Genomic DNA, 24,363 nt, shown 5'->3' on the forward strand with positions numbered 1-24,363 from the left:
GAGAGTTTTGTTGCCCAAACCTGCATGCAGGAGATGATTAAAGAAAATGTGAGCAGCTTTGATCGGAGCTGTCTTTAACATAAAATCTGTTTGCTGGGTTAATTACATCCCATGGATTTAGAAGCTTTTAATTTGCTTCCTCTCTAACTTGGCTAGCAACCGTTGTGTGCGTGTGTCGATGTGTGACAACCTCAAAAAACCTTTCCACAGACCACTGGTAGTCACCCACAATGACTAATATTTCCTCTGTTTTGCTGCAGCTGCAAATTCAGTATATTCGCTATAGAGCTTTGACTGCAACAAATAAACTTTGGTGTTTGACTTGATAGGGATTTCCCTATAATTCGGTTAATTTTTCTTCCTTGTCTCAGCCTTGCATAAATATTTATGGTGATTTCACAAGCAGTCAAATAAAGTGAAACATCTGCTTGGTGTCACAGCTTCAGCAGTTTATTAGAAGGTTTACAGCAAATTATCTTGAGGGAAATGCCAGCTGTTCCAGGGACAGAGATGATTACATACAGACATACTTAATGCAGAAACATCTCGACATTTCTCATTCACCCGCCGCTCTATTCAAAGATATGTAGAGAAAACAAAACAAGTTCATCTGGGGAAAAGAAGGAAGAGTTAGCACACACGGGAAGAGATTTCTACTTTACACGCTTGCACCTTTTTGTATTATCTCTACACTTAATGCAACAGCTCACACAATATAAAAGCATGTGAGGATTCATTTAAAGGGAACCATTTCAGTGGTACTGCTGCCCTTGTAGTATTTATTGGTCAGTCTATGACAGACACCAGCCTGAGGAGGAGAAACTTCTCTGGAGACATACAGACGCAAAGAGGCAAGTTTTTAATTTAGTATTCAGCATCTAAATGACACTTTCCGCTCTTCATGGCCGGCGGGTGTGACTGAAACTGCTGATGTGAAGAGACAAGATGATTGACTTTCTCAGCTTCCAGGTGCATTAAGCCAGTGTTGCATTAAATACTCCTGAGGGCAAAAACAACCGAGAAGAAACAGGAACAGGATGTAATTTGTGCAAGCTAGCATGCACAGGCTCAACAGGGCATTGCATGATCCTTAAGGAGCATTGCAAAACTTAAACCCTATTATGAGTATGGAAGCTAAAGACAAAGTGGATTTCTGTTTTTAGACCAACATCTGTAGTTGCATATGGTTGCTTTTAGTGCTTGATATTGTTGTTTGTCTTGCAAAGTTTGTTGAAAGCACATTGGTTGGCTTTAGCTTTAACTTATATAGCGCAAATTTTATTTATTTTTTGACAAAGTCAAGCAAGAAACCTCTTGAAATCACTACAAGGTGAAGATACAAACTTTATAAAGTCACATTTGAATCCCTCTGAAGTTTGGTGTTTTCTGCTTGAAAGACAGACTTTCTGTGGACTAACACTTAAAAGTTCGAACTAATGATGAACAGTGGCCTGCCTTTTTGAATTTGTATGTCTGAAAGACACCGTGACACACAGAAGCTACAACTGGACAGAATCACAACAGCACAACCTGAGAGAAAATGAAGCTCTTACTCCACCGACAATGTGCTCTCGAAGAACATCAAAATATGTTTCTCTGGCATCATCAAAATAATTTTAAGCTATCAAAAAAAAAAAAAAAAATTCTTCTTGACATCATCTAACAAAGAAAAGCTCTGCTGGAAGTCATATAACACTTAACACACGCTACAATTATTGTGTGTTTTTTATTATTAGAAAAATAGAATCTGCCAGAAAGTAATGAGACTCAAACTAATAGGAGTCTCTGTACGTTGGTGCGCGACTGTTTTTGCATATTCCCGTAGATCATCAGTGAGTGGTCCCCGGCAGAAGCTCTGCCTCTGATGCGAACAGCTCCTTGTAGAGCGGAGGAAACAGAGAGTGAGCTGTGAGCGGGTACCGCTGACTAAACCAGTGAAGCTTCTCCATGTGCAGACTGCACAGCGAGCGCAACACCCCCATCTTCTGGTACAGCTGCAGGGAGGACACACACATTTAGCCGTCAGCTTTCTACAGCAGCGAGGAAAGCCTGCGATCTTACGCGTACTCACAGATATGAAACATGGAGCATACAAGCCTTTTAGTGTTTGAACACCCAGGTGACTGATATTTACCTTGTGAATCAAACTTTCTTGATTGTCTCGGTGCAAAATGTGTGTCAGTCCCGACTCCACGCTTCTTTGAACTCTTTGAACTTTGCTCCTGTCCTCCAGACACGGACGATCTGAACACAAAGATGTTTTATGAAAGAAGGATTGAGTTTTTTTCAGGTTGCTCCCTTTAAAGGTGAAAAACATAACAAAAATCATAAAGTAAAGCATTTTGCAGAACAGGCTAGACAGCATTACTTGCTGCATGGAAGTTAAGTCCCTGGCAGCAGGCTGATGCTCTCAGCAGTGAACTTTAGTCAATTTTGGCAGGCAAAAATAGCAGGGTTGAAATCATAAAAGAGTTTTTTAACAAATACATTCAGAAGTTTGTTTCAATTCTATACTTTAGACATATAATGACATTAAAATCTTCAGCGGAACCCATAAAGCACAGCAGTAAAAATAAGGACTGAAGCGATGAGGTGATAGGATCCAGATATTTATCACGCCCTTATTCTGAATGTCCATTGTTAAAATATTCTCTTTGATTCCTTTTAATTTCAGTTTAAAATTCACGCAACAACAACGAGACAGGAAAGGACTTCATTCAAAGGCCAGAAACATTGTCGCACCTTCCCAACAACACCTAAGAACACTTTTTGGAAAGTGTTCTTTGTCTTTCTTGTTTTTTCCTTTTCTGTGTCTTTTCCTTCATTCATCAGTTCATCTTCATTCACTGCGGCCTATTAACTGAACTATGTCTCTTCACGGCCACTAGGGGGCAGAAAGGTTAACTTAATGGGACAGAATGAATTAAAATTACACAAGACAAAATGGAAAAGAGGCAAACTGGATAAGACACAGACACAAAACATATCTGTCATCTATATTTGGGCAGTAATATGATAAACCTACAAGATTTATTCATGCACATCTGACAGTAAGGTCAAGCTTATTCATCTATGACATCCATCCACCCATTTTTGTAACTGCATTTCCAGTTCAAGGTACTTATGACACTAACTCATAGACGCCATTGCCAATTAAGCCTAACAGTCATGTCTTTGAGAAGAAGTCAGAGTATCAAGACAAAGTCCCCACAGGCACAGGGAGAACGCCAAATGAACACATAAAGGCCGAACCCAAGACCGCACCATGTGCCGCCATCATGGAGGACGAGAAAAGAAAAGACCGCTTCCTTCCTGATGTGCTTAAAATGAACGCAGTACGAGTGAGACAGACTGAGCTGGGCTTACCTGCGTTGATGAGCACCAGGGCACTGAAGAGAGCAATCTGTTGCTCAGTCAGCTTTAGGGCACACATGCCATGTGCGAAGTCAAATACTGCTGCGATTAAATCACCACAAGCTGCAAGACAAGAAACCACTGAGCATTGATAAGTTATGGTGTTTAGATAGACGGTTTCACACCTTCAGATAAATCCTCACCCAAAGATTTGAAGACCTCAGTTCCAGCAAACTTCCCATCAAAGAACACAGTGTTGTTCTCTGTGTTAAAGAACCGGCTCATTCTGACCAGAACCACCTCCATGGAGCCTGAAAAGAGTAGGAAGGCAGGTCAGAAGAGAGTAAGATCAAACCTGTTCAGTTATATATATTGTGTTTTAAGCACATCCTTCTAGAAAAGGGAAAATCACCAGTCTTTAAAAGGGCGATCTGGTCGTTCTGGCTCAGCATACGGAAACCCGGGATGTGTTTTGCAAACTCCACCACGAACTGGACGGCATCAGTAAGTCGGATAGCGCAGTGCTGCCACATCTCATCTACTGACTGGGAAAGAGAGTCAGACAGAAGCTCAGTTTGCTTCGCTCAGTTTGTTTCTCATTAATCCTTTTCTTTCACCATAGATTGTTTAAAATGGGCTCTAAAGGGCAAAACATTTCACTCGTCTCACAAAAACTCATCCTCAGTGTCCCAACAATTCAGTCTGCTGCTCAAGTTTCTGTATTTTATCACTCAATTTACCCTGCTGTTTTCTCTCTGATCAACTGAAAAAAAAAGATCAAAGAAAGAAGAGGAGGGGGAAGCGATGAAAGACGTTTTCTCAGTTTCCTGTTTGATTCATCAAACAAAACTAGCCTCAGACGTAAAGCATGTGAAATGACATGTTTTGTTTTGAGACTGTCTGAGTAAGCTCACACACATGAAGGAGAAATCGCAAAATTAAAAAATAAAAATAAAAAATGAAGAGAAAACAGTGCACATACTTTGCTCTGGTATGCTTGGATCTCCTCTCTGCTGAAGAGTTTCCACCTGAGAGCTTGGAGCTCTTCCACTCTGTACTGACTGGTCTCTCTGTGGGAACGCACAATGCTGGCACACAGTTCATCTAAAAAAAGGAAGAAGACGCACTTATGAATACTATAAATATGAGAAAATTACATGTTTAGTTTGGCTCACTGTGCTCATTTGCTCACCTATGTTTCGCAGGGAGTGAGGATACAGGCTGTATGGATCCTCCAGACCACTATAAGGATGAATCCCCATCATATCATGAGACGACTGCCTGGAGTCAAATCCTTGCATAAAGAACAGAGAAGAGAGACAAATAAGTAACAAAGAAAGGAGGATTCGTCCTGCATGGTGAAGTTCCCACATCTGAGCCTCACCTCTTATATCAGCATGACCGGCGTTGTCTCCCCTCCCTTGGGATCTTGAGGTGGGAGAGATCCCAGAGGTGCGGTAGATCATAGCAGGCACCTGTGAGTCGTTCGGGGAGCACATCAGGTAAGGGTGAATATCAGCGGCGTAGGTCAACAGTTCGGCATCTCCGCTGTATGAGTAGGTCGGGGCCATGGGCTGAAGAAGCTGGGGGGAGCGGTCCTGGCGGTTCTTGGTGGGGTAGGACAACACGGTCTGGGCGTCTCCCTGAAGCTGCTGTTGCTGCTGCTGCCGGTGCCTTTCCACTTCAGCGATCAGAGAGTCGCGCTGACGCTTGGACATCCGTCCAAACTTCACCGCTGGAAATAAACAATCAACAAATGACTAAGCAGCTGCTGCGAATTAACAGTAAATAGATTTGTCTGCCTGTCAGTGCATGTGTGCTTTCTCTCACCATCTCTGCTCATGCCCTGGGCCAGGCACTTCTGTAGACGGCAGTGCTGGCAGCGGTTGCGGCTGGCCCGGTCGATCTGGCAGTTACTTTGCCTGGAGCAGGAGTAAGATACGGTAGGCAGCTGGCTGCGCCGGAAAAATCCCTGAGGGATTAGAAGAGTCAAACAAAAGCTCAATTTTTGACTGGGAAATAGTGATTTTTGAGTTACACATAAAAGTCAGAAGAGAAACATTTTTATTTGCTCTTGTTAATGAGCAGAAATGTTCTCTGGTGGCCAAAATATTTTATTATCATCTGACAAGTTCTAAATTAAATCAGTATAACTCATATTTCCTGTAATCTGTCAGGTATAAGTGATACAAAATATCTAAAATAAGCTAAAACTTGCTATTCAACAGTCCAACTGTAATAGTGAAAGGTTAGTGAGAAACTGGGACTGCTGTGGAGGGCCGCACCGATAAGATTACCTCCGTTTTGCTCAACAGTTTTTTGGTGCGGCCCTGCACAACAGTCCCAGATTTTTTTTTCCTATTGGGAAAATTTATTGGTCACCAATTGTCAAAGGAATTCTTCTAGGAACTAGAGTATTGGGAAATATCGACTTGCTTTCTTGTAGAAAAACAGATGAAATGTTCATTGATTGAAACCAGTTAGCCTGCTAGCAAGAACTTCAAAAATAAAAGCACCTGGATGAGAAAAGTAACTCTGTAGATTCACATGGCTAAATTTTCAAGACACTTTTTAATGAGTTAAACATAAAACATGAATACATATTAAATTATTACGCTTAAGAGACACTGATAACTAGATTTGTTTTATGCTAACATAGCTAAGTGTTTCCTGTTTCCTGCACATTGCTTGACAAATTATTTAAACCAAGTGTTATAAAAACAAAAATGTATTAGAAATTTTAAAAAGCTCAAATGACTGAATTCATGATTTTATATCCAAATGTGGCGCGGCACACTGAAAGTCAGAAGTTAATCAAGAGTAATGTTCAACTGCAAAAACGAATCTTTCTGTTTAGGAAGTTAAAAACTGTAATTTGACATCTTCATCACAAAATAAGAACATGCATTTCCTTTCTGCTTATTTGTAATAAAGGTCATTTTAAAATTCATGGATGACAACATTCATTATATTTTTGCATTAAAAATATAATTTTGATCAAAGAGCTTGCACATACTGATGGATGAATCATTACAGAAATATAAAAACGGATTTTTTTGTAAATTACAGACATTGTTAATTTAAGGCAGCTATGGCATAAACCTTAAAGGCTTCTGGCTGTAGGTTCATAATGAGTGGAGTGATATGAGGTCAGGATCAGAATGATGTGGAAATGAGGTTGTTGTGGCCCATCTCACCTTGCAGCCCTCACAAGTGATGACTCCATAATGAACTCCAGAGGACTTATCACCACAGATTTTACATGGGATAACTTCAATCTGGGCTGAACAAACACAGAAGGAGAGAAAAAGTTTGTTAAATCCAAACTTTAACTTTATAGAAAATAAAATACAGTTCTTACGTTTGATCAGTGTAGTTTAATGTGACCTTTGTTGCTCTAATGTCAGCTCAATAGTTCAGACTTTGTATATGCACACACATCTACAGTACAGATGGAAACAAAACAAAACAAAATAGCAGAATAAACGAGTCTGTTATTAATATTAAAAGCAAGCATTTTTAATCATTCCTTTATAACATTTGCAGCACAGAGCTCATCGCAGTGTAAGTAAAACTATACCAACTGTCATTCTAATGACACTGCACATTTTTATCTAAACAATTCAACTGCAAAGTGATTCCCACAACTTTTGCTTTATTCTGTACTTTCCCTTAAGCATCTATCAGTTGTTGTGTGACCATAGTAGACCAAAGGTATTTTCCTCTCAAGCACCTCTTGCCTTAATAATAATGAACAAAATACCTTCAAATGCAATAAGCCGAGAGACTTCTGAGGACATGGAATATTTGCAAATGGAGAAAAGCGGCGAATATGAAGGTGTCAACCTCAGAGTGCTTTCAAGTGGTTGCGTGACTTCTCTTTCACTCTGACTTTCCTGCTTTCATGTCATTTCTTTCTTTGTGAATCCTTCTCTATCTCGCTCATAAAGGACATCGCTGCCAGTAATGCGCTCTCCTTCATCACTGCCAGTAATGGCCATCCCCTCTCACCTCCCCCCATGCCACTGCACTGTGAAACTCTCACACCCCCCCAGTCTTTTGATTAGTGGCGATTTCTGTCACAATCAGATGTCATTTGATTCATTAAAAAAGATGAATTGTATCACGGATCCTTGACAAAAATATTTTTGAGAAGCTCATGAGGAAGTGGGCTTTTTTTCTTTCGCATTATGCCGTGTGGTGATGCAGAGGCATTTCCAGCCTCAAATAACCTAAAATAATGCAGGCGGCTATCTCTTCCCGCCATCGTCTCTCATTAGAAAGTGTGACTGCATTCTTCGAGACAAGCTCTTATAGCTGCAACTTGACAATATACGGGAGTATTTACGTTTCCGTGCATAACTGTGTCAGATTTGTTTTCACGAGTGTGTGTTAGTGTGTCAGTGTGTGCCCTCTTTATTTGGTGCCACAGGGATCACTAGAAGGTTTCTGAGAACAGCCAGTCTGAGATAAAATAAATATAGACACAGAGCAAAGGCATTTACAATCGAGCTGAAAATAATAGAGCCACAAATCTGATAAGACTGCAGCTTCTACTAATGGAACTGTCTGATTAACCTCATGATTGACCATGATAAGAATATTTCACCAGTTTAACTCTGATGCTTAACATTTCACATTAATCTGTCCCTTTAAATTAACCATTAAGCTTGACCAGCAGCCTTTCGCCGCCAGCTGAATATCACATGTAAAAAAAAAAAGAACGAAGAAAAGAGACCGAGCTGTGACTAAAATTGTGTTCCTGTTGGTAGTGCTGGATAGTCAGAGAGAACATCAGTGGTCTCTGCTTTTTTAGTTATTTCAGTTCTGATTGTCAACCTCAAACAACAGGAAATCCACCGTGGCCCACAAGCTTTTCGCTGTTCACACATGCAATCTCACACATGCAATCTCACACTCAAACTCATGGCAATCACGCACACCGCTCCTCCAACAGCTTTCCATGTAGTCGTACCTGCGCTCACCTTAAATGAGCCCAACACAACTGTGACATCTTTATTGGTGCCACACAGAAACAAGAATCAATCTGCCTTTAAAAGCCCGACTGCCAAACAGAAATAAACGCCAGGCAGCCACCGAACAGCCCTCTATCAGCAGATTATAGCCATTTTTGTCTCACCTGGTTATCTCCAGCCACAGGCACAGACCAATCAAACCCAGCATCTCCTGGTGTGCGTGCTTGCATGGTTGTATGGTTGTGTGAGATAGAGTGATAAAAATACTGAGCTACCATTATTTCTTCCATTTGTGTCTTTTTCCGTCACGAGCGATTGCGTCTGGTGCGCATTGTAGCTAAACACAGCGCTTGATTTACAAATACATGTTTGTTAAATAGAAAAATGCCAAAATGCTGTCATAACTGGCATCAGTGAAACAACAGCAAGGCCTTTGGGTGCAATAGTAACCTTTTTCAGTTTGATCTGTTTAAGCTCCAGTGACTCTCAATGGCCTTATTAAAAACTAGATGACTGTCTTCATCTTTTTCTTTTGATCATTCCCTTTAGGGGTCGCTACAACAGATGCTAATACAGAATTAAACTATAGTTATTTTGCCTTTTGTCCTGTCTCCTTCTCTTCTTTTCTTTGCCATCACCCTTCACCAGTCGCTGCAGATGGCTGCGCCTGCCTGATCTTGGCCCTGCCGGAGGTTTCTTCCTGTTAAAAGGGAGTTTTTCCTTCCCGCCTTCAACAAGTGCTTGCTCACACGGGGGTTTTGTGATTATCTGGGTTTCTCTCTAATGGTTTTTGGTCTTTGCCTTGCAATATAAAGCGGTTTGAGGCAACTGTTGTTGGGAATCTGCGCTACTGAATAAGATTTTACAAATACATGTACGTTAAAAAGAAAACTGCTAAAATGCTGTCACAACTGGCAACAGTGAAGCAACCACAAGGCCTTTGGGTGCAACAGTAACCTTTTTCAGTTTGATCTGACTTTTAATTTTTTTTTGGCATTTTGTTTTTTTATTTATCAGTGCTGTTAGCGATTCTTTACATTCTCCAGCTGTAAAAACACGGCGCAGCCAATAGACCCAATAAAAAAATAAATGTTTTAATACCTAGTCTTTGTCTATCACCTAGCACCCTAAACACATAAATGTCATGACCTGAGTCCTCCTAGTTGTGGAGTCCAAATTTTTTAAAATAAAAGTAATTAGCAGTGTTTAATATGTAACCGAAGTTTAGTCAGAATTAAACTGGTACTATTTGCTTTACTTTTACTGTTTTTGCAGCGGGTATGGTGTTATTTCTTTCATTATATTTTGTGAGTGTAGGTTTCCTTTTCTTTTCATTTGATTAATGTGCGCAAACACAGAAGAACTCAAAGCGCAGTTCTTCTATTTTAAAGTAGGCCTCAGCAGGCGAGTAGATGTTTTCTTCCTCCATTTCAGATTTGTTCTGTTTTAGTGGCAATAAAACACATTGAAAAATGAGTCATTCTAGTCATTGAAGGCTTTATAGTTCATAACTGCAACATAAACATGACAGTATGCTAATGACAATGCAAAGCTTAAGTGCTAGACAGTTATAAATTCCCACTGCACAGTAATCACATGCAGTAATGCTAATAAACTCATATTGATAGAGACTTTTAAACATGTTTCTGCAGTCCACACAGATTTTTCCACTCAAAAAAGTCTCTTTTGATAGTCATGGCTGCCAACACCTTACGTAAGCAATCACAACCTACAAGTGACGACATACAGTGCGAAACTAATCCTATACCAACCACTTAATGATTGAGGAACAATGAAATGAGATCATTTACACAAAAACCGTTCGCCTGAAAAGTTATTCAAAACTGCCTGACACATGCTGTTGGCAAGTGTAGGGGTTTAAGTACACTAGTGGTGGAGATATTTTGATTTGTCAGTACAAACAACAGCGTGCCACCTCCCACGCTTCCGCACACAGTGCACTGTACACCTAAATGCCGCCACACAGAGATGATCTGATGATCTTTAAAACAGTATTGAGATCTTTCACTGAGAACTTAAATGACAAAGCAGGATTGCTGTCAAAGTAAAAAAAAAATCATATATTAAATATAATAATATAATATATAGGCTTTCATTTAGAGCTGTAAGCAGAGATGACGTTGTAATGGCTTTTCAGTGAAATTTGGATAATAAATATCAGTCATTAAGGAAAATAATAATGGTGCAAGCATTAAATCTCTTTTTAGGGAAACTGAAAAAGCAAAAAAAAAAAAAAATAATGATGAGGTTAAATGTGCTGAAATTAATAAACCCTCAAACATTTACAAAGCTATAAAGCAAACTGCAAAATGAGGAACGTTTTCAAAATCATTTAGAAAAAATAAAAAGGATTAAGAAAAGATCAAGGACAGTTTTTTATTCCTGGATTTCAAATCAAAAAAAGATTAATTAGTCCTCTCACAACGTTTAAGTCAAACTGAGCACAAGTGTGTGTGTGTGTGTGTGTGTGTGTGTGTGTGTGTGTGTGTGTGTGTGTGTGTGTGAATACTGATGCAAACCAGCACCAGTTTTATGATGGGATCAGAACACCTGTGATATAAAATTGTTCTAAAAGAGGGACAATGGGGATTAGCCCCTCGACTCTTAGTTCCCTTTAGTCAGCACTCATGAGTCAGACTACAACCACCATCAATCGAGGCCTTTCTTCTGAACTGCACTCTCACCTGTAAAGGTTTTCAATCACGACGCTGTGACACAGACAGAAAAACGGACTCGTAAAGTCAAAACACTAACGGCACCGCTGTCACTGCAGGTATTTAAAAAGACTTTTTGACAGGGGTTTATCGTGGAAACTCACGTCCTTTTTCACATCGCCGCTATCAGCAAACTAGTACATCGGACTGCCCCAAATCTCTGAACTCGGCCTTCAGTTTGACCTCACAAAGACGCCAGTTCTGAGACCGTGTCTCTCACGGTTGTGACGCTATGGGCAAAGAATCCCATTTTACCATGATGATACGTACAGGCAGACAGACTCACGGGTGAAAACTGTACCAGCTCCACTGTTGCAGCGTTTAACCAGACACTTTCTTCTCTGTGCCTGAAATTACCTTGTCAGCAGCTTGTTCTATGAACTGTAAACGGACAAAAAAACCCTCAATCTTTCCTCTGACGGAAGCTTACCTTTGAGACATACGCAAGCAAAAGTGCAAACAAGCTTTGTATACAGACTGCATCCACAAACAAACACACTTGCACAGACTCTTTATCTTCATACAGCACATTAACACTCAGCACAGGAGGGCTGTACCTAATGTAGGATCATTTTTTGAGTTTACAACACCAGTGAAGACAAATTCTTTAACCGCTTACTTTAATATGACTCATGGCGAATTAAATTCAATTTTATTTGTACTGTTATTATCTCTAATACATAAAAACACACTTAATGATTTTAATTTAAGGTCGTCCTGAAGTAAAATTTGAGACTTTTGGAACTTTAGCTTAAAACCACTATTTTTCTGCTGCATTTAAAACTATTTTTAAATGACAAAAAAAAAGCAGATTGTCACAGCTTTTTATTTTTAAACAAATAACTGCATGTGTAGTACTGCATTTAAATACATTAGATAAAAGATGAATGTTTTGCTACACATCATACCATACAATACTTTGCAGCGCAAATCCAAACAAATAACAATAAAAAGTCAGGTTACTTTTTTTTCCATTAAAAGAAACCAAGAGTTACAAGAAAACACAAAATAAGCAGCAACTGAATAAAATTAATTTTAAAAAAGGGGAAATAAAGTAAAACCTAGTGCCAGAGAGCGGTTTAATAAGAAGCATTTCACGTCAGCTTTTTTGGACTAAACATTTTCACTCAGAAATAGTTCACTGCTAATGTATTTTTAGGTTTCAGAGCCAGACTGTGGTCGTTTAATAAATGCAAGAACTCCTTCGCTGAGTTTCATTAATTTGCAATAACAAAAAACAGATGGAAAAACCTACTGAGAGATGATTATCTGAGGAATTTTTCAAAGCAGATCTGAACACCAATTAGCATCAGATTTCACATATTTGACTTTGAAGTTGCTCCTGAATTCGGAGGTGTCTGAAAGAGGTAATGTTTTGACAGTAGCAAAGGGTATGAATCAGCTCGACTTGTGTATTTCATTTACCAAATTTTGGGGGGGAATGTGTCACCTGCCATTTTCATGTCTGCTTTGATCTGTAGCCAACCGCTTCTGCTGCTTTGGAAGTGCTTTTGCAGGCTTCTGCACCCAGAGGAACAAGGAAATCCTTTCTGATAAAGAAACTGTGTAACAATCTACACAGGAATCCCCCCAAACACAGCAACAAAGCCATCTCAAGTGCGCCTGATGGAATCAAGTGTGTAACACCAGAGATAATTCATTGTCTCCCAGCTGTGGTCATAACACAAATATATTTAGTTAGTTATTTTTCATCAGAGGCTGCTCTCGTTTTGTTCACACAGGCAGTATCCACAGCACAGCTGCAGGGCAGAGATATGCTGCATCTAGCCGCCATCTAAAAAGCAGCTGCGCATCTGTGTATGCGTGTTTGTGCTTGCGTGTGCTGGTGTGTCTATAAGTGTTTGCAAGTTGCAACGGCAAAAGTGTGTACGCAGCAAAAACAAATTAATCAATTTTCATTGTTCCCTTTGCCTTTTCTCCCTTGTCACCTCTTTGTGTATTTTGTCCATTTTTATTCAGGTAATCTGGGACTTATTTGTGTGAGAAATCATTTTCAGTATCACACTTTTAGCATTTCCTCTGCATCCTGTACGTGCTTGGAGTCGGTCCATTTAAAAGCAACGCACTGCGGTAGTGAAACATCCTGTTTTCCGCACTCAAGTGCAAGACTATGATGATTGATTATGATATATATATAATATATATGTGTGTGTGTGTGTGTGTGTGTGTGTGTGTGTGTGTGTGTGTGTGTGTGTGTGTGTGTGTGTGTGTGTGTGTGTGTGTGTGTGTGTGTGTGAATTATAACCTGGTCACACTGATCTTCCACCAATCACTGGCTTCATTAAAAGAATTACTTACAATGGAAACTTGACTTGACAAAAGGTGTTACTACAATGTTATGAATGGGTATTATTTCCAGAAATATACATTTTTATACAACCTTTTCACTCTACAGAATTAGCCTAGCCTGAGGTATACTGTATATGTGGGAGTATCAGAGGGCAGAAATATCTGAGACATGATTCAAATCTTAAAATCATCAAAGAGAGCTCAAAATTGAGTCATATTGCCAAACCGTAAAACTGAAACACATCAATCACTGTGAAGGTACTCAAAATTCAGCCAATGGAGGGACTCAAAACAGATTAGATAATCTTTACTCGCTGAAAACCATAAGCACAGGAACACACGTGTGTGTTTTCATGCTTTCTACAATGCTGCTAAAAACATCCGTCGGTGGGATTCAATAAAACTTGTAAAGCTGTAAAATTCTAGTTAGCACACGAGAAAAAATTGTGAAATATAAAGGCACTTGAAACTTGAGCGGCGTTTTCCTGTTCAACGAAGTATTACACCAGAAACTAAAGTGCAAACCTGAACAAAAAGCTTAATGACACACCCTGAGAAAGTTGATGTGTTTGAAGCCACAGGTGTCTGAGTCTGCATGAAAGCACAGATATTTCAGGGTGACTTGGTGAAGGTTTAAAAAGACACAGCTACTTTTAACCAAAAGGTGACGTTATTATCGAACGATACCGATTTCGCGCACCATCAGAGGCATCAGTCGCAACGTTACCTTATAATCGTAAAGTTTGAAATATGGGAGGCTTGGAGAAAAACGTCATCAAAAAGCACGTAACTGATTTAATTGATAAAAAATATCTTTGATTGAAGTGCCCACACACACACACACACGCTGAAGAGCTTCATCCCTACCTCGCATCATCCTCACTCCTCCACTTGTGTCAGACGTTTGTCCCACTTTCACAAACTCACTTGTCCTCTCACTTTGTCTAAGAATAGTCTTTCTTTTGACACACACTCGTTTTTTGGAACCACCTATATCTTTTAATCTTGCTCCTTTTTTTGCTCGTCCTTTATCAAGCTGGGTCGGGTGCTCACTGCAGCTTCAGCATACATATTCAGACTTTTGAGTGTCAGTCACCGCCTCACCTTCCTTGTTTGCGTGTGCATGATTGTGTGTGTGTGTGTGTGTGTGTGTGTGTGTGTGTGAGAGAGAGAGAGAGAGAGATCAAGACAAAGAAGGGGGGACCGTCCCCTGCCCTGTCGTTTTTCTCAAGGTACTTTTTCTTTATACCTTTGTTGTTATCCTTCACCCCCTCACTCTGTATCATATGTCAAAAAATGCTTTATAATGTCTGGCACCTTTGAGACTGTCCATGAGAGAGTTTAAGTCAAACCAGCAGACAGGAATCACTGGAGATGAACTTAAAAAAAATATGTAAGTCACACAAACTTACATTTCTGTTATTGGGAAACTCAGTTTGGAGATTTCAGATATTTTCAAATAATGCATATATATATGTATATGAGAGAGAGAAAATCATTTTAAAGAATTATTTATTCTCCATGTAGCATATTTACACACTTGATTCAGGTTATCTGAGTTTAGCTTACAGATCTCCTCCACTGAAAATGCTCCAAGTAAAATCTACATATTTATCATTTTCATACAATTAGCAATTAGGTTTCAAAAGTACAGCGAGTTAAACATTACCTTAATTAATTATTATGCTGCATGTGTTCAATGTTAAGTTTGCATTTTATTAAAAATTGTTCGGATGATGTAGCTAAAAAAAAGGTACGTATTTTGAGATCTGTTATTTTTTTATGTGAGCTCTTCAACTTAACTGAAAAATGTATTTCAGACTATTTTATGTCTTCAGTGCTGTGTTTAAGTAAACACTTGCAGCTGCAATCCACCACAGCTTCTTCATTCTCCACTCATATTTCCCTCCACTTCCATCCCGCCACACAGAACCACAGAAGACCCCCAAACGTTGCCCTTCCTTTCTTGTCTTCTCTGGTTTTGGGTACGTGTGATGAATGAAAACCATTATTATTTAGTCTCAGTTGGTTTATCATCACGCCACCTAATATGAAGGTCGGTGGTGTGTTACACACAGCACCTTCACTCTCGATAACATACACAGGTGTGCTAAAGTTGTGGCAGAAGGTGTTAAACCAAAAAAGTTAAAAAAAGACGAGATGTTATCGCTTTCATCTGCATTCAGATGCCAAAGTGGTTGGTATTTTCATCACTGTTTGTCTGCGAGTGTGTTTGTGCGAGGGGGGTAGCACAGGTGCGACACGCCGCGCGCCGAGTGTGTCACTAATGGCCCCGTCCCCGTCGACACTACTGTGTGTATGTGTGTTTTGCTGTACAGGTGCATGCTGCATGTTCACTAACTATGAAGTTAACCACATTGCATGCACAAATATCTAGCACAAACACAAGCAAAGTTATTACTGCACACACACACACACAAATGTAGACAACTTACTCAAATGACTCTTCTTGGACACGGCACCTCCTAAAGGGAGGAAAAAGGGTAGTTAGTGGATTCAAACTAAACAACTTTGTGAGTCTATGCTTTGTACGAGCATCCTAAAGCGCATTTTAGTGAAAGAAACTCAACCTGCTGTATACTCATATGAATACATGGTGGGCGTTACACAGTGGCATCTAAGCTTCATATTGAATCCAGGAGTAAACATTTACCAATAGAGTTTTCCATCTCTTTGAATTGAAAATGTGATAGCCACTGGAAAATAAATTAGGCATCGGATTTACTTCATTTTTGAGATAAATGTTGTACAGTATAACATTTTAAGAAAAAAGAGTTACAAATGACAGCTAACCCCATCACAAAAGTTAGATGAGACAATCTTTGATTGCTCGATGAATACCTTTGATACCTTAACTTATTGTTCCCTTTACATCTGCTACTAAAAAAAGAAGTGATCATGTTTAGAGTGCGGTATCTCTACTTTTACTTAAGCGAACAATTTAAATACCACTGAAACCTACACAGGAGCTATTCGTAGTGCAATGAATGGATTACAAAAGCACGTTTGATATTCAAATACATATCATACTCACCAATCATAATCAAATATCCAAATGAGCATGTTACTACTGTAACAACAAGTAAAATCCTGACTTTCAAATAGACTGAAATGAGAGGGAAAGTAAAACCGGCATAAAATTACACTGTAGCCATTGTCAGCTCCTAAATGGCAGTTTGATACGGGGTTTGCAGTAGGCAGCACTTTCTTTGGCTTCTTTTCTAGTGTACAATAGCATGTGGACAGATAAGAAGCCTCAGTGAGAGCGGAGAGGCTAAATTAGAGGATTCCTATTTACACTAGTGTGGGTCTATGATATGTTTGTGTGGTGTTTCAGCGCACGCACACACAGGACATAAAGGTAGAGGAAGGTGGGTGTCTGTGAAGCAATAGGTCCTCTTTCTTGTCTGCCTTTGTGACCGCAATTGTGAGAAAGTCTGAAGTGCAGCTAGAGCGACTAAGGGTCAGTTCTTAAGCAGGGGGTTTACTGCTGTGGGTGTATGTATACGCATGTGTGTGAGGGTATGTGTGCGTTTTCTCTGTGTATTTGCGTGTGAGAGGCTGTGTGTGTTAGACAGAGGTTTGAATGCAGGGCAGATAAGTATCAATGGAAGACGTAGAGCTAGCCGGTCTTTGTCTGGCGCCAGATCAGGCCCTTTGTGGTTTCCTCTGTTTTCCTACCCTCATCAAATCAGTTTTGCTTCATAAGCAGAATATATGGAATGAAAGCGCAGCAGTGCACGCACGGAAAATGAAAAGAAAATTTCAACACTCACAGAGCAACTGTTTTAAAGGTGATCGATTAAGAAAAGGCTGATTAATTACACACAAAAAATCAGCTACATTTATTAGAGCATCATTTCCAAATGAGGACGGCCTGAATTTTTTTCAGTGTTTTTTACATTAGTGTTACATCAATGCTTTCCCCTGCGTTCCTTGAATAGTCATTTACAGAAACGCACAGCAGCTTCTCGCCTTACGGAGACGATTTTAAGGCCGACTAATCTGATTTTAAAAAATAAATAAAATGCTGAACCCCGATACGCTGATCGAAAATGAGCGAGAATTGACGCCAACTATTTGCACCGCTGTTATTCCTGAAATGTGTCACCAATGGTATTAAATGCTTAAAATATTGCTGCAGCAGAATTAAATAAACATGCGGTCGATGGCACCTGTGAAAACTAAATGTGACACAGCATGTACATATTTAGCAAGGCACACCTGTTAGCCAGGCCATGAACCATCTACACACACCCAAAAGTGACAGCGGAGGCACAAAAATCAACACCACCCATCAGGCAAAATCTCACTCTCTGCACTGACATCTAAGCTCACTGCTGAAGTGACAGTTGCTGTGTTACATAACAGCACCGAAGACCACTGAACCCAGAGAGGAGGCGACGATTTTGTCTGAATAGAAACCACGACCCATCTAGCACAGAAAACATACAAAACATGTGAACATCCAAGACCGGTGCCAAATACAGTAAACAAGATTAAAAAAGGGCTTTTTAAAAATTAGGTTTAGGTAGAATGCTTAATCAGTAAGCAAAAGAAAAGCATACATTTGAGAAGAAGATTACTAAAACAAGTAAAAAAATTACAACATATAGTACCATAACAACTATAAAATATGAAAAGGAATATATGCTAGATGCTGAAACAAAAAGAAATATGTACAAATCAAGTTAAAAGCAAGTCTGATTTGGATGGTTAAGCTGTTCGCCAGGTTTCAAGAAGAATGTGCCAACACGTGCAGTTTCTCTAAAATCTTAAACCCAAAACATCTACACAGCTGAAAATTTTAGGACAGTCGTGTAGCTCAGAAGTACACCGTAAGTAATTCACCACAAGTCTGTAAATAAATGTCGCTGCCAATTTGGTGAAGCAAACCTTTGCAGGAGTTTAAGAAAAGTAAGGTATAGAGTGACAAAAAAAGGAGTAGCACTCACAGTGTCACAAATTGTGGATAATCTCTCTGTAAAAAGAGTCATCTGAACATGTTGGCTTCAAAGAGTTTCTGAAAACATCAGTAGGACGGCTGCAAGGCTAGTGTTCTTTTAGAACAGAAAGTATTTCTTGACTTGTCTGCATTGATTTCCAAGAAAATAGCAGACGGCTGAAGAAGGCCAGATGCATTTTGGTTAAAAGAATAATATACTGTCATTGCTGTGAAGACAGTTTTTGGTTCAGAAATGGCTGCAGAATGATTTACGGTGAAATTAATCGGACCTACAATAGGTCCCTGGGGAACACCACAAATGGGCGTTTATTGGATAATGAACAGGAGATTGTTTTGTTTTGTTTTTCTCTTTTCCTATACTGTACAGACAGGAGAAAAAACCCCAAATGTGGAGCAAGACTAAAACTACTGCTTGAGAAAAGTGAGTGACGCCCACAACAGCCGCTAAAACCAAGACTCTCATCAAGTCAAGAAGAGCCGTCTCAGCAGTACGGAAACTAAATATGAAAATAAAACAGTGCAACCACACTCTAGTTTAACCTGAATAAAGCATCAGCTCCAGGGCCAGATGCATTAGGTATCCTGCACATAATGTTCAAGCTTCAGCTGTGCATCATTTTAACAAATTTACCCCAAACGTTGTCATTTTTACACTAAATTCTGCACGACATGACTTTAACTTACCCAAGGCAAGCTATCTCCAAAGGAAACCACTCTGGAATTATTTGTTTGTATTGTCACTTGCAAATAAAAACCGGAAGAAGAAGAAGAACAGAAGGACATAAAACTTTTAAGAGCCATTTCAGTGTCCCTGTTGATACTGGCATTTCTTTTTTCACTTTTAATCTTACCCTATTTTCCTCCCTTGATTACCATTGACACTTTGCAACATAAACAAAACCCATTTTAAATTATAATTGGGCATCTATAATACATCTATAATGGACACTAAATTGTGCCTGTTTCCTCTCTGACCTGCCTGCTGGTCGCTTTCTTTCTAATGGTTACATAATACTATTAAATCACTAATGGTTCCAAATTAAAACTGTTGGCATTGCGGTCTAAAGGTAATCTAGGGTAACCAGCAAATTGTTTATGTTATGTTTCTGGGGGAGTTTAGGGGGGTAGATAAAAGTATCAATCTGTCAATGTTAGTGGCAAATATCGAAAAACTTAAGTCAAGAAAACCAAAAACTATATCAGCAGTGTGGTGAAATTTTCAAAGGTAAAATACAAAGTTCAGGACTTTGAATGTAAACTGTTGCTGCTATGATCCTCCTACATTTACTGGAGAAAAGGGGACAGGCCTCATTATTGTTTCACCTCTTTAGAAATAAGAACCTATTTATTTGCTTTGCCTCTTACATGCATTAAATGGAGGCACACACATACACACACAAATACATTTTGCAGCACTTCAGACAAGCTGTGTTGCTATCCTGTAGGAAAGGTGTGCTATGGGTTTCTGTGACAGAGAGACAGTCTTATCTCCAGTCACTGCCAATAGTTTGATTATGGCCTGGGAGAGGCTTTGAACAGAAAGGCATTGGCCAGTAATAGAGGCAAAAATTAGAGCTAATTCCCATGGATTACTCCGGCTTACTGCCATTCTTACACACTCACAGCACCTTAACCATACCCCAGTTAAAGGGATGAGGAGGTTTACTAGGGTAAAGATGGATGAGAGTGAAGGGGGAGAAGTTAAGAGTGAACAGAGAGGGAGAGATAGGGAGTCAGCTGGTGCACTAGAGGCCAACAGGATGAGATAAAAGTGAGGAGGAAAGGAGGGGATGGGAGTGAGTGGGCACACAAAGGCATGCTGGGAAATAAGCGAGGGACATGAGGGCATAAAATGTCAAGGCACACTGTTTAGTGAGCTGAAACTAGTCAAACAAATTGTATTTTTCTTGCTGTGACTTTAAAGTTCAGTTTTCCTGCACCTGCCACAGTGTAAATGTAACCTGGAGAGGGAAAATCTCACCTCTCTTGATGGGGGTGTCAGCGGAGGGCACGTCGGGCTCTTCATATTCCATAACTCTCCTGTCAAAACACCAGTAGGTGGGCCTGCACACACTCTCCCCTCACTCACTCGCTCTCTCACTCACGCACTCTGGCGCACACAAACCACAAAGTCCTGTAAGGTCAGTCAGTTTTCAAATCTATCTGCTGACACTGCAGTGCTCAGAAAGAAACGAAGCAAAACTCGAGACTCATACTACCTGTTGGTCGCTCTAGCGCCCAGGCCGGCGCAGGCATTTGAAAACGTGCACTGCCATCTCGCCTCCTTCAAGAGTCTTCACAGTGGCTCCCCAAAATCGGCAGTCATCTTCCTTGGCTTCTTTCTTTCTCTCTCTCTGTGTGTCAGGGTCCCTTATTCAACAGCACTCCTCCTCTTGTGTGGTTGTTTTTGAAATAATCCCGTTCCCCCCTGTGGCAGCAGCAGTGCGGAGAGTGCAGCTGGACCGGCCGGCCGCGCGCCCGCCACCCCCCTCCCCTTGCGCTCACAGTGCGCCCTAGCCGTCCCAGGCTGGAGAGAGTTATGTCACCGGCTCTTACGTAATAGCACCGGATCGGGTTTTGCTTTGAAGTGCTCGGTTGAGAAATATAATCCCATGTTGCTGCCACAAATTTCCGCCACACCAATCGAGAAAATAAAATGCACGGTGGAGAGTTAGATTTCAGTCTGTATGGAAATGGAACATCCTTAAATTAAAAATCCCTTTTCGTGGGTTGGTGTCATTTTTGTTAGAATTACTCGTAGGGCCCTGCCCATACAGTATGGCATACACGGAAGGGTTATTTTATGCCCCATTTTAACACGGGTGGGAGGACAAAAAGAAAACGATGAATAATCGATACGTCTTCTCGGTTTACATCATTGTGGTAAATCCTCTAAGACATGGCTCGTACAGTGGTTGCAGACATGGTGCAGACACATGCATGTCAGGAGGGAAACAGACTGTAACCGAGTGCATTTACTCAAGTAGCCTGTAGCAGACAACTCATATGAACCCGGGCTGCAAAATCTTATCTTGATTTAATGTTTGCCACGTGATAGTGACACTTTTCATTCTTCGTAAGGACGTATTTCTTTCACGACAACAATGTTTTTAAACGTCAATAAAAAAAATCTTAGTATGTCCTTAGATCAGCATGTCTTTGAGCAGTCAATTATAATTTGTTCTAACTACTTTAACAACTAAGTTGAACTACTATGTACACAACAACTGAGCTGCTAATTATTAATATTATTAATAATATTAATTATCAAAATAAATAAATAAATAATTGTGTGTCAAACTACTAATCATTTGTTCAGCTATATTTTAAAATCATTTTACTACAAAAATTAACTCGCAATAATAAATCATAATCCTCATAATCCAACACTCACTCAAAACACTGGAGTTCATCTAAATCACCAAGAATCACTTCAGGGTCTTATCAAGTCCTTTCACTTTTACCAGCATTTACAGATTACAAGTCTCAAAGGCTGTTAGGGTTAAAGTTCCTGTGTTTAAAGTTGACTCTGATTCTGATTCTTTTATGCTAAAAGTACTTAAAAAAAATAATTCAGAGGTGCAGTGAGGGAGTGAATGCTGCATGGCTCGCTTTAACTAACAAACAAACACACATGCTGTAAAAACAGTTAAGTGATGTGTTGGCTAGCTAACCTGTGAGAAAGTGAGTATTTTCATTTCAAATGTTGCTAATAACTGCAGCAAAGAACAATACAAAGCATATTTACATGCTTAAGGTTTTGGATTTTGATTTGTTTGTTTTTGGTTTAATTTTGTACTGTTCTTTTTTTTTTTTTTTTTTTTTAGTTTTGCCTCTGTGCTCCACCACAGGGGATTATTTTGAATCAAACAATCAAGATTAGATCGATGTGCACACTTTAACTGAAGGGGTTTAACTGCAATTTTGAATTAATTGTTTATTTTTATACACAGTCCCCCATTTGCCTCAAAAGCAACGGGGTAATTGACTGACCAGCAGTTGCATGGCCAGGTGAGGCCTGTTCCTTGTCATTCCATGAACAGATTCAGCAGGATCTGGAGTTGATCCCATGTGTTGAAGTCATTTTGTTAGCTTTGATAGCTGTTCATTGGAACAAAGAGATGCCATGCGAGTAAAAGAGGACAAACAAAAAAATCTTTAGCTGTCCAAATCAAAACTCCGGTTCCTTCTCAAACAGCAGGTATGCATTGTCAGCTCAGTAATACCAAGAAGCCTGAAAGACTGGATGATCAAAATATTCTTTCCATAATTAAGAAAAACAGCTTCACAAGTTGCAAGCCACTTCCAGATTAGACTTTTCCAGGAAACATCCCTAAGAGTTTCTCCAAGCACAGAAGTGGGATATTCTTCAGTGGCCATGTCCTGATGACCTGATCTCAACCCAACAGGGCCATGCTTTTTATTTATTGAAGATAAAAACTGAACTGACCTTTGATCTAAAATCTATTGTTGGAGGTGTACAGAAACTAAATTATGAGAAAATGTGTTAATGTCTAAGTATTTGAGAATCTACCTGTGAACTAGAGAACTAAAACACTGAATCCTCTTCAGAGCTACCAAAACATTTCATGACAAGGCCGTGGGATTGTGAAACTGTGGCCCCTCAAAAAAAAAGCACTGAAGACTAAAATGCTACTGGACAGAGCATGCTGCAGGTGGTTTTAACTGAAAGTGGAAACACCTCCACCCGCTTCCTCATACCCAACTTGACCACATGGCTCTTCAGGGGAAAGGAAAAAAAAACACTGCTAGTGCTCACTTGTCCTGTACTCACTCATACATACACACGTACACACAAACACACAGATGCTCACACACCATTAAGGTTTTAAAAAACTTTGGTAGCATTTCCATCTCAATTTTACTGAGGTTAAAGCTATGAGGGGCCCTGAAAAGACCACCAGGCCTGTACTGTGATGAGCCCATACACTCAGAAACCACACATTCGACCAAACTGTGTGAGAACTAAAGTTAAAGGCAGTTGAAAGTCTGTATGGCTTGTAGACCTTAAACCACTAATTGACTGCTGCATAAAAACTTACTTGACAGGATCTACTAAAAAGCAGAACAGAAAAAAAAATTTCTTGAAAATAATTATTCTCATATTAACTTTAAACAGTCACTTTTTGCAGTTGTGCATAAAACCTCTTTACAACAGAGGCACTCTGTTTAAAGGTTTAAAAATATTCTCCTAAATGACCAAGAATTTTTAAGATTTCATGACCTGTGGTTCTTCATATATATGTGTGTGTGTATATATATATATACACACACATTTATAAATCTCTTTACGCTCTCTTAATAGACTGACTGCGATGTTCAGACCCTTGAGCAGCACTGAATTTTAAAAACACATAGACACACAAATCTGTAGTGGAAATCACTGCATGAGCCCAGGAAGGCTGCACTCTAATTCGCAAGGGGTCATTCAGCATATTCTTGCACCTGATGCCCTTTCTGATGCAACCCAGTCTCCTCCCAGGATTAAACCAGGAATCTTTTGCTTGTTTGGCAAATGTGCAAACCACTATATTATAGAGCCACATATAGAACATTTCTGAAAACCATACTTTATCATTGCTTACAAAAATTAAATTATGTACAGTTTTATTTCATTTATATTAATATTATTATTTATATAGCACTAAATCACAACAACAGTCACCTCCGGGCGCTTTACATTGTAAGGTAAAGATCCTACAATCAGATGACCCCCCTATGAGTAGGCACTTGGCAACAGTGGGAAGGAAAAACTCCCTTTTAACAGGAAGAAACCTCCAGCAGAACCAGGCTCAGAGAGGGACAGCAGCCATCATCTTTCACTGGTTGAAGGTGAGGGGAGGAAGACAGGACAAAGACAAACAAGTACCACGCAAAGAAAACCATCTGTACCTTCCCCAGGGCTGAGCTCATTTAAGGTGGAGTGTGGGATAGTGGAAAATCAGCCTGTGGACTGAGAAATCAAGATGTTAAATATTAA

At 39.7% G+C, this 24,363-nt stretch overlaps 1 protein-coding gene across 2 annotated transcripts; it reads right to left on the reverse strand.

The window, feature by feature from the left end:
* Window positions 1-432: 432 nt before the first annotated feature.
* rorc (RAR-related orphan receptor C) lies at window positions 433-20,844 on the reverse strand. Of its 2 annotated transcripts, XM_086311780.1 has the most exons (13): window positions 20,582-20,844; window positions 20,344-20,472; window positions 15,832-15,861; window positions 6,552-6,637; window positions 5,185-5,326; window positions 4,739-5,089; window positions 4,547-4,648; window positions 4,337-4,458; window positions 3,767-3,899; window positions 3,558-3,665; window positions 3,367-3,477; window positions 2,135-2,244; window positions 433-1,994 (listed from the first exon to the last, which is right to left on the reverse strand). In XM_086311780.1, exons 2-13 carry the CDS (start codon window positions 20,393-20,395, stop codon window positions 1,830-1,832), a joined length of 1,512 nt encoding a protein of 503 aa, XP_086167906.1. In that variant the 5' UTR covers window positions 20,396-20,472; window positions 20,582-20,844; the 3' UTR covers window positions 433-1,829. The 2 variants fall into 2 exon arrangements, with proteins under 2 accessions (XP_086167906.1, XP_086167907.1); XM_086311781.1 differs by lacking the exons at window positions 15,832-15,861; window positions 20,344-20,472; window positions 20,582-20,844 and adding an exon at window positions 14,243-14,267.
* Window positions 20,845-24,363: the final 3,519 nt, after the last annotated feature.

The sequence above is a fragment of the Aulonocara sp. 'chitande type north' Nkhata Bay genome, linkage group LG11, assembly GCF_057382095.1.
Source record: "Aulonocara sp. 'chitande type north' Nkhata Bay isolate Kocher_YH1m ecotype deep benthic linkage group LG11, A_spYH_male_GT1.1, whole genome shotgun sequence".
NCBI classification, from domain to species: domain Eukaryota; kingdom Metazoa; phylum Chordata; class Actinopteri; order Cichliformes; family Cichlidae; genus Aulonocara; species Aulonocara sp. 'chitande type north' Nkhata Bay.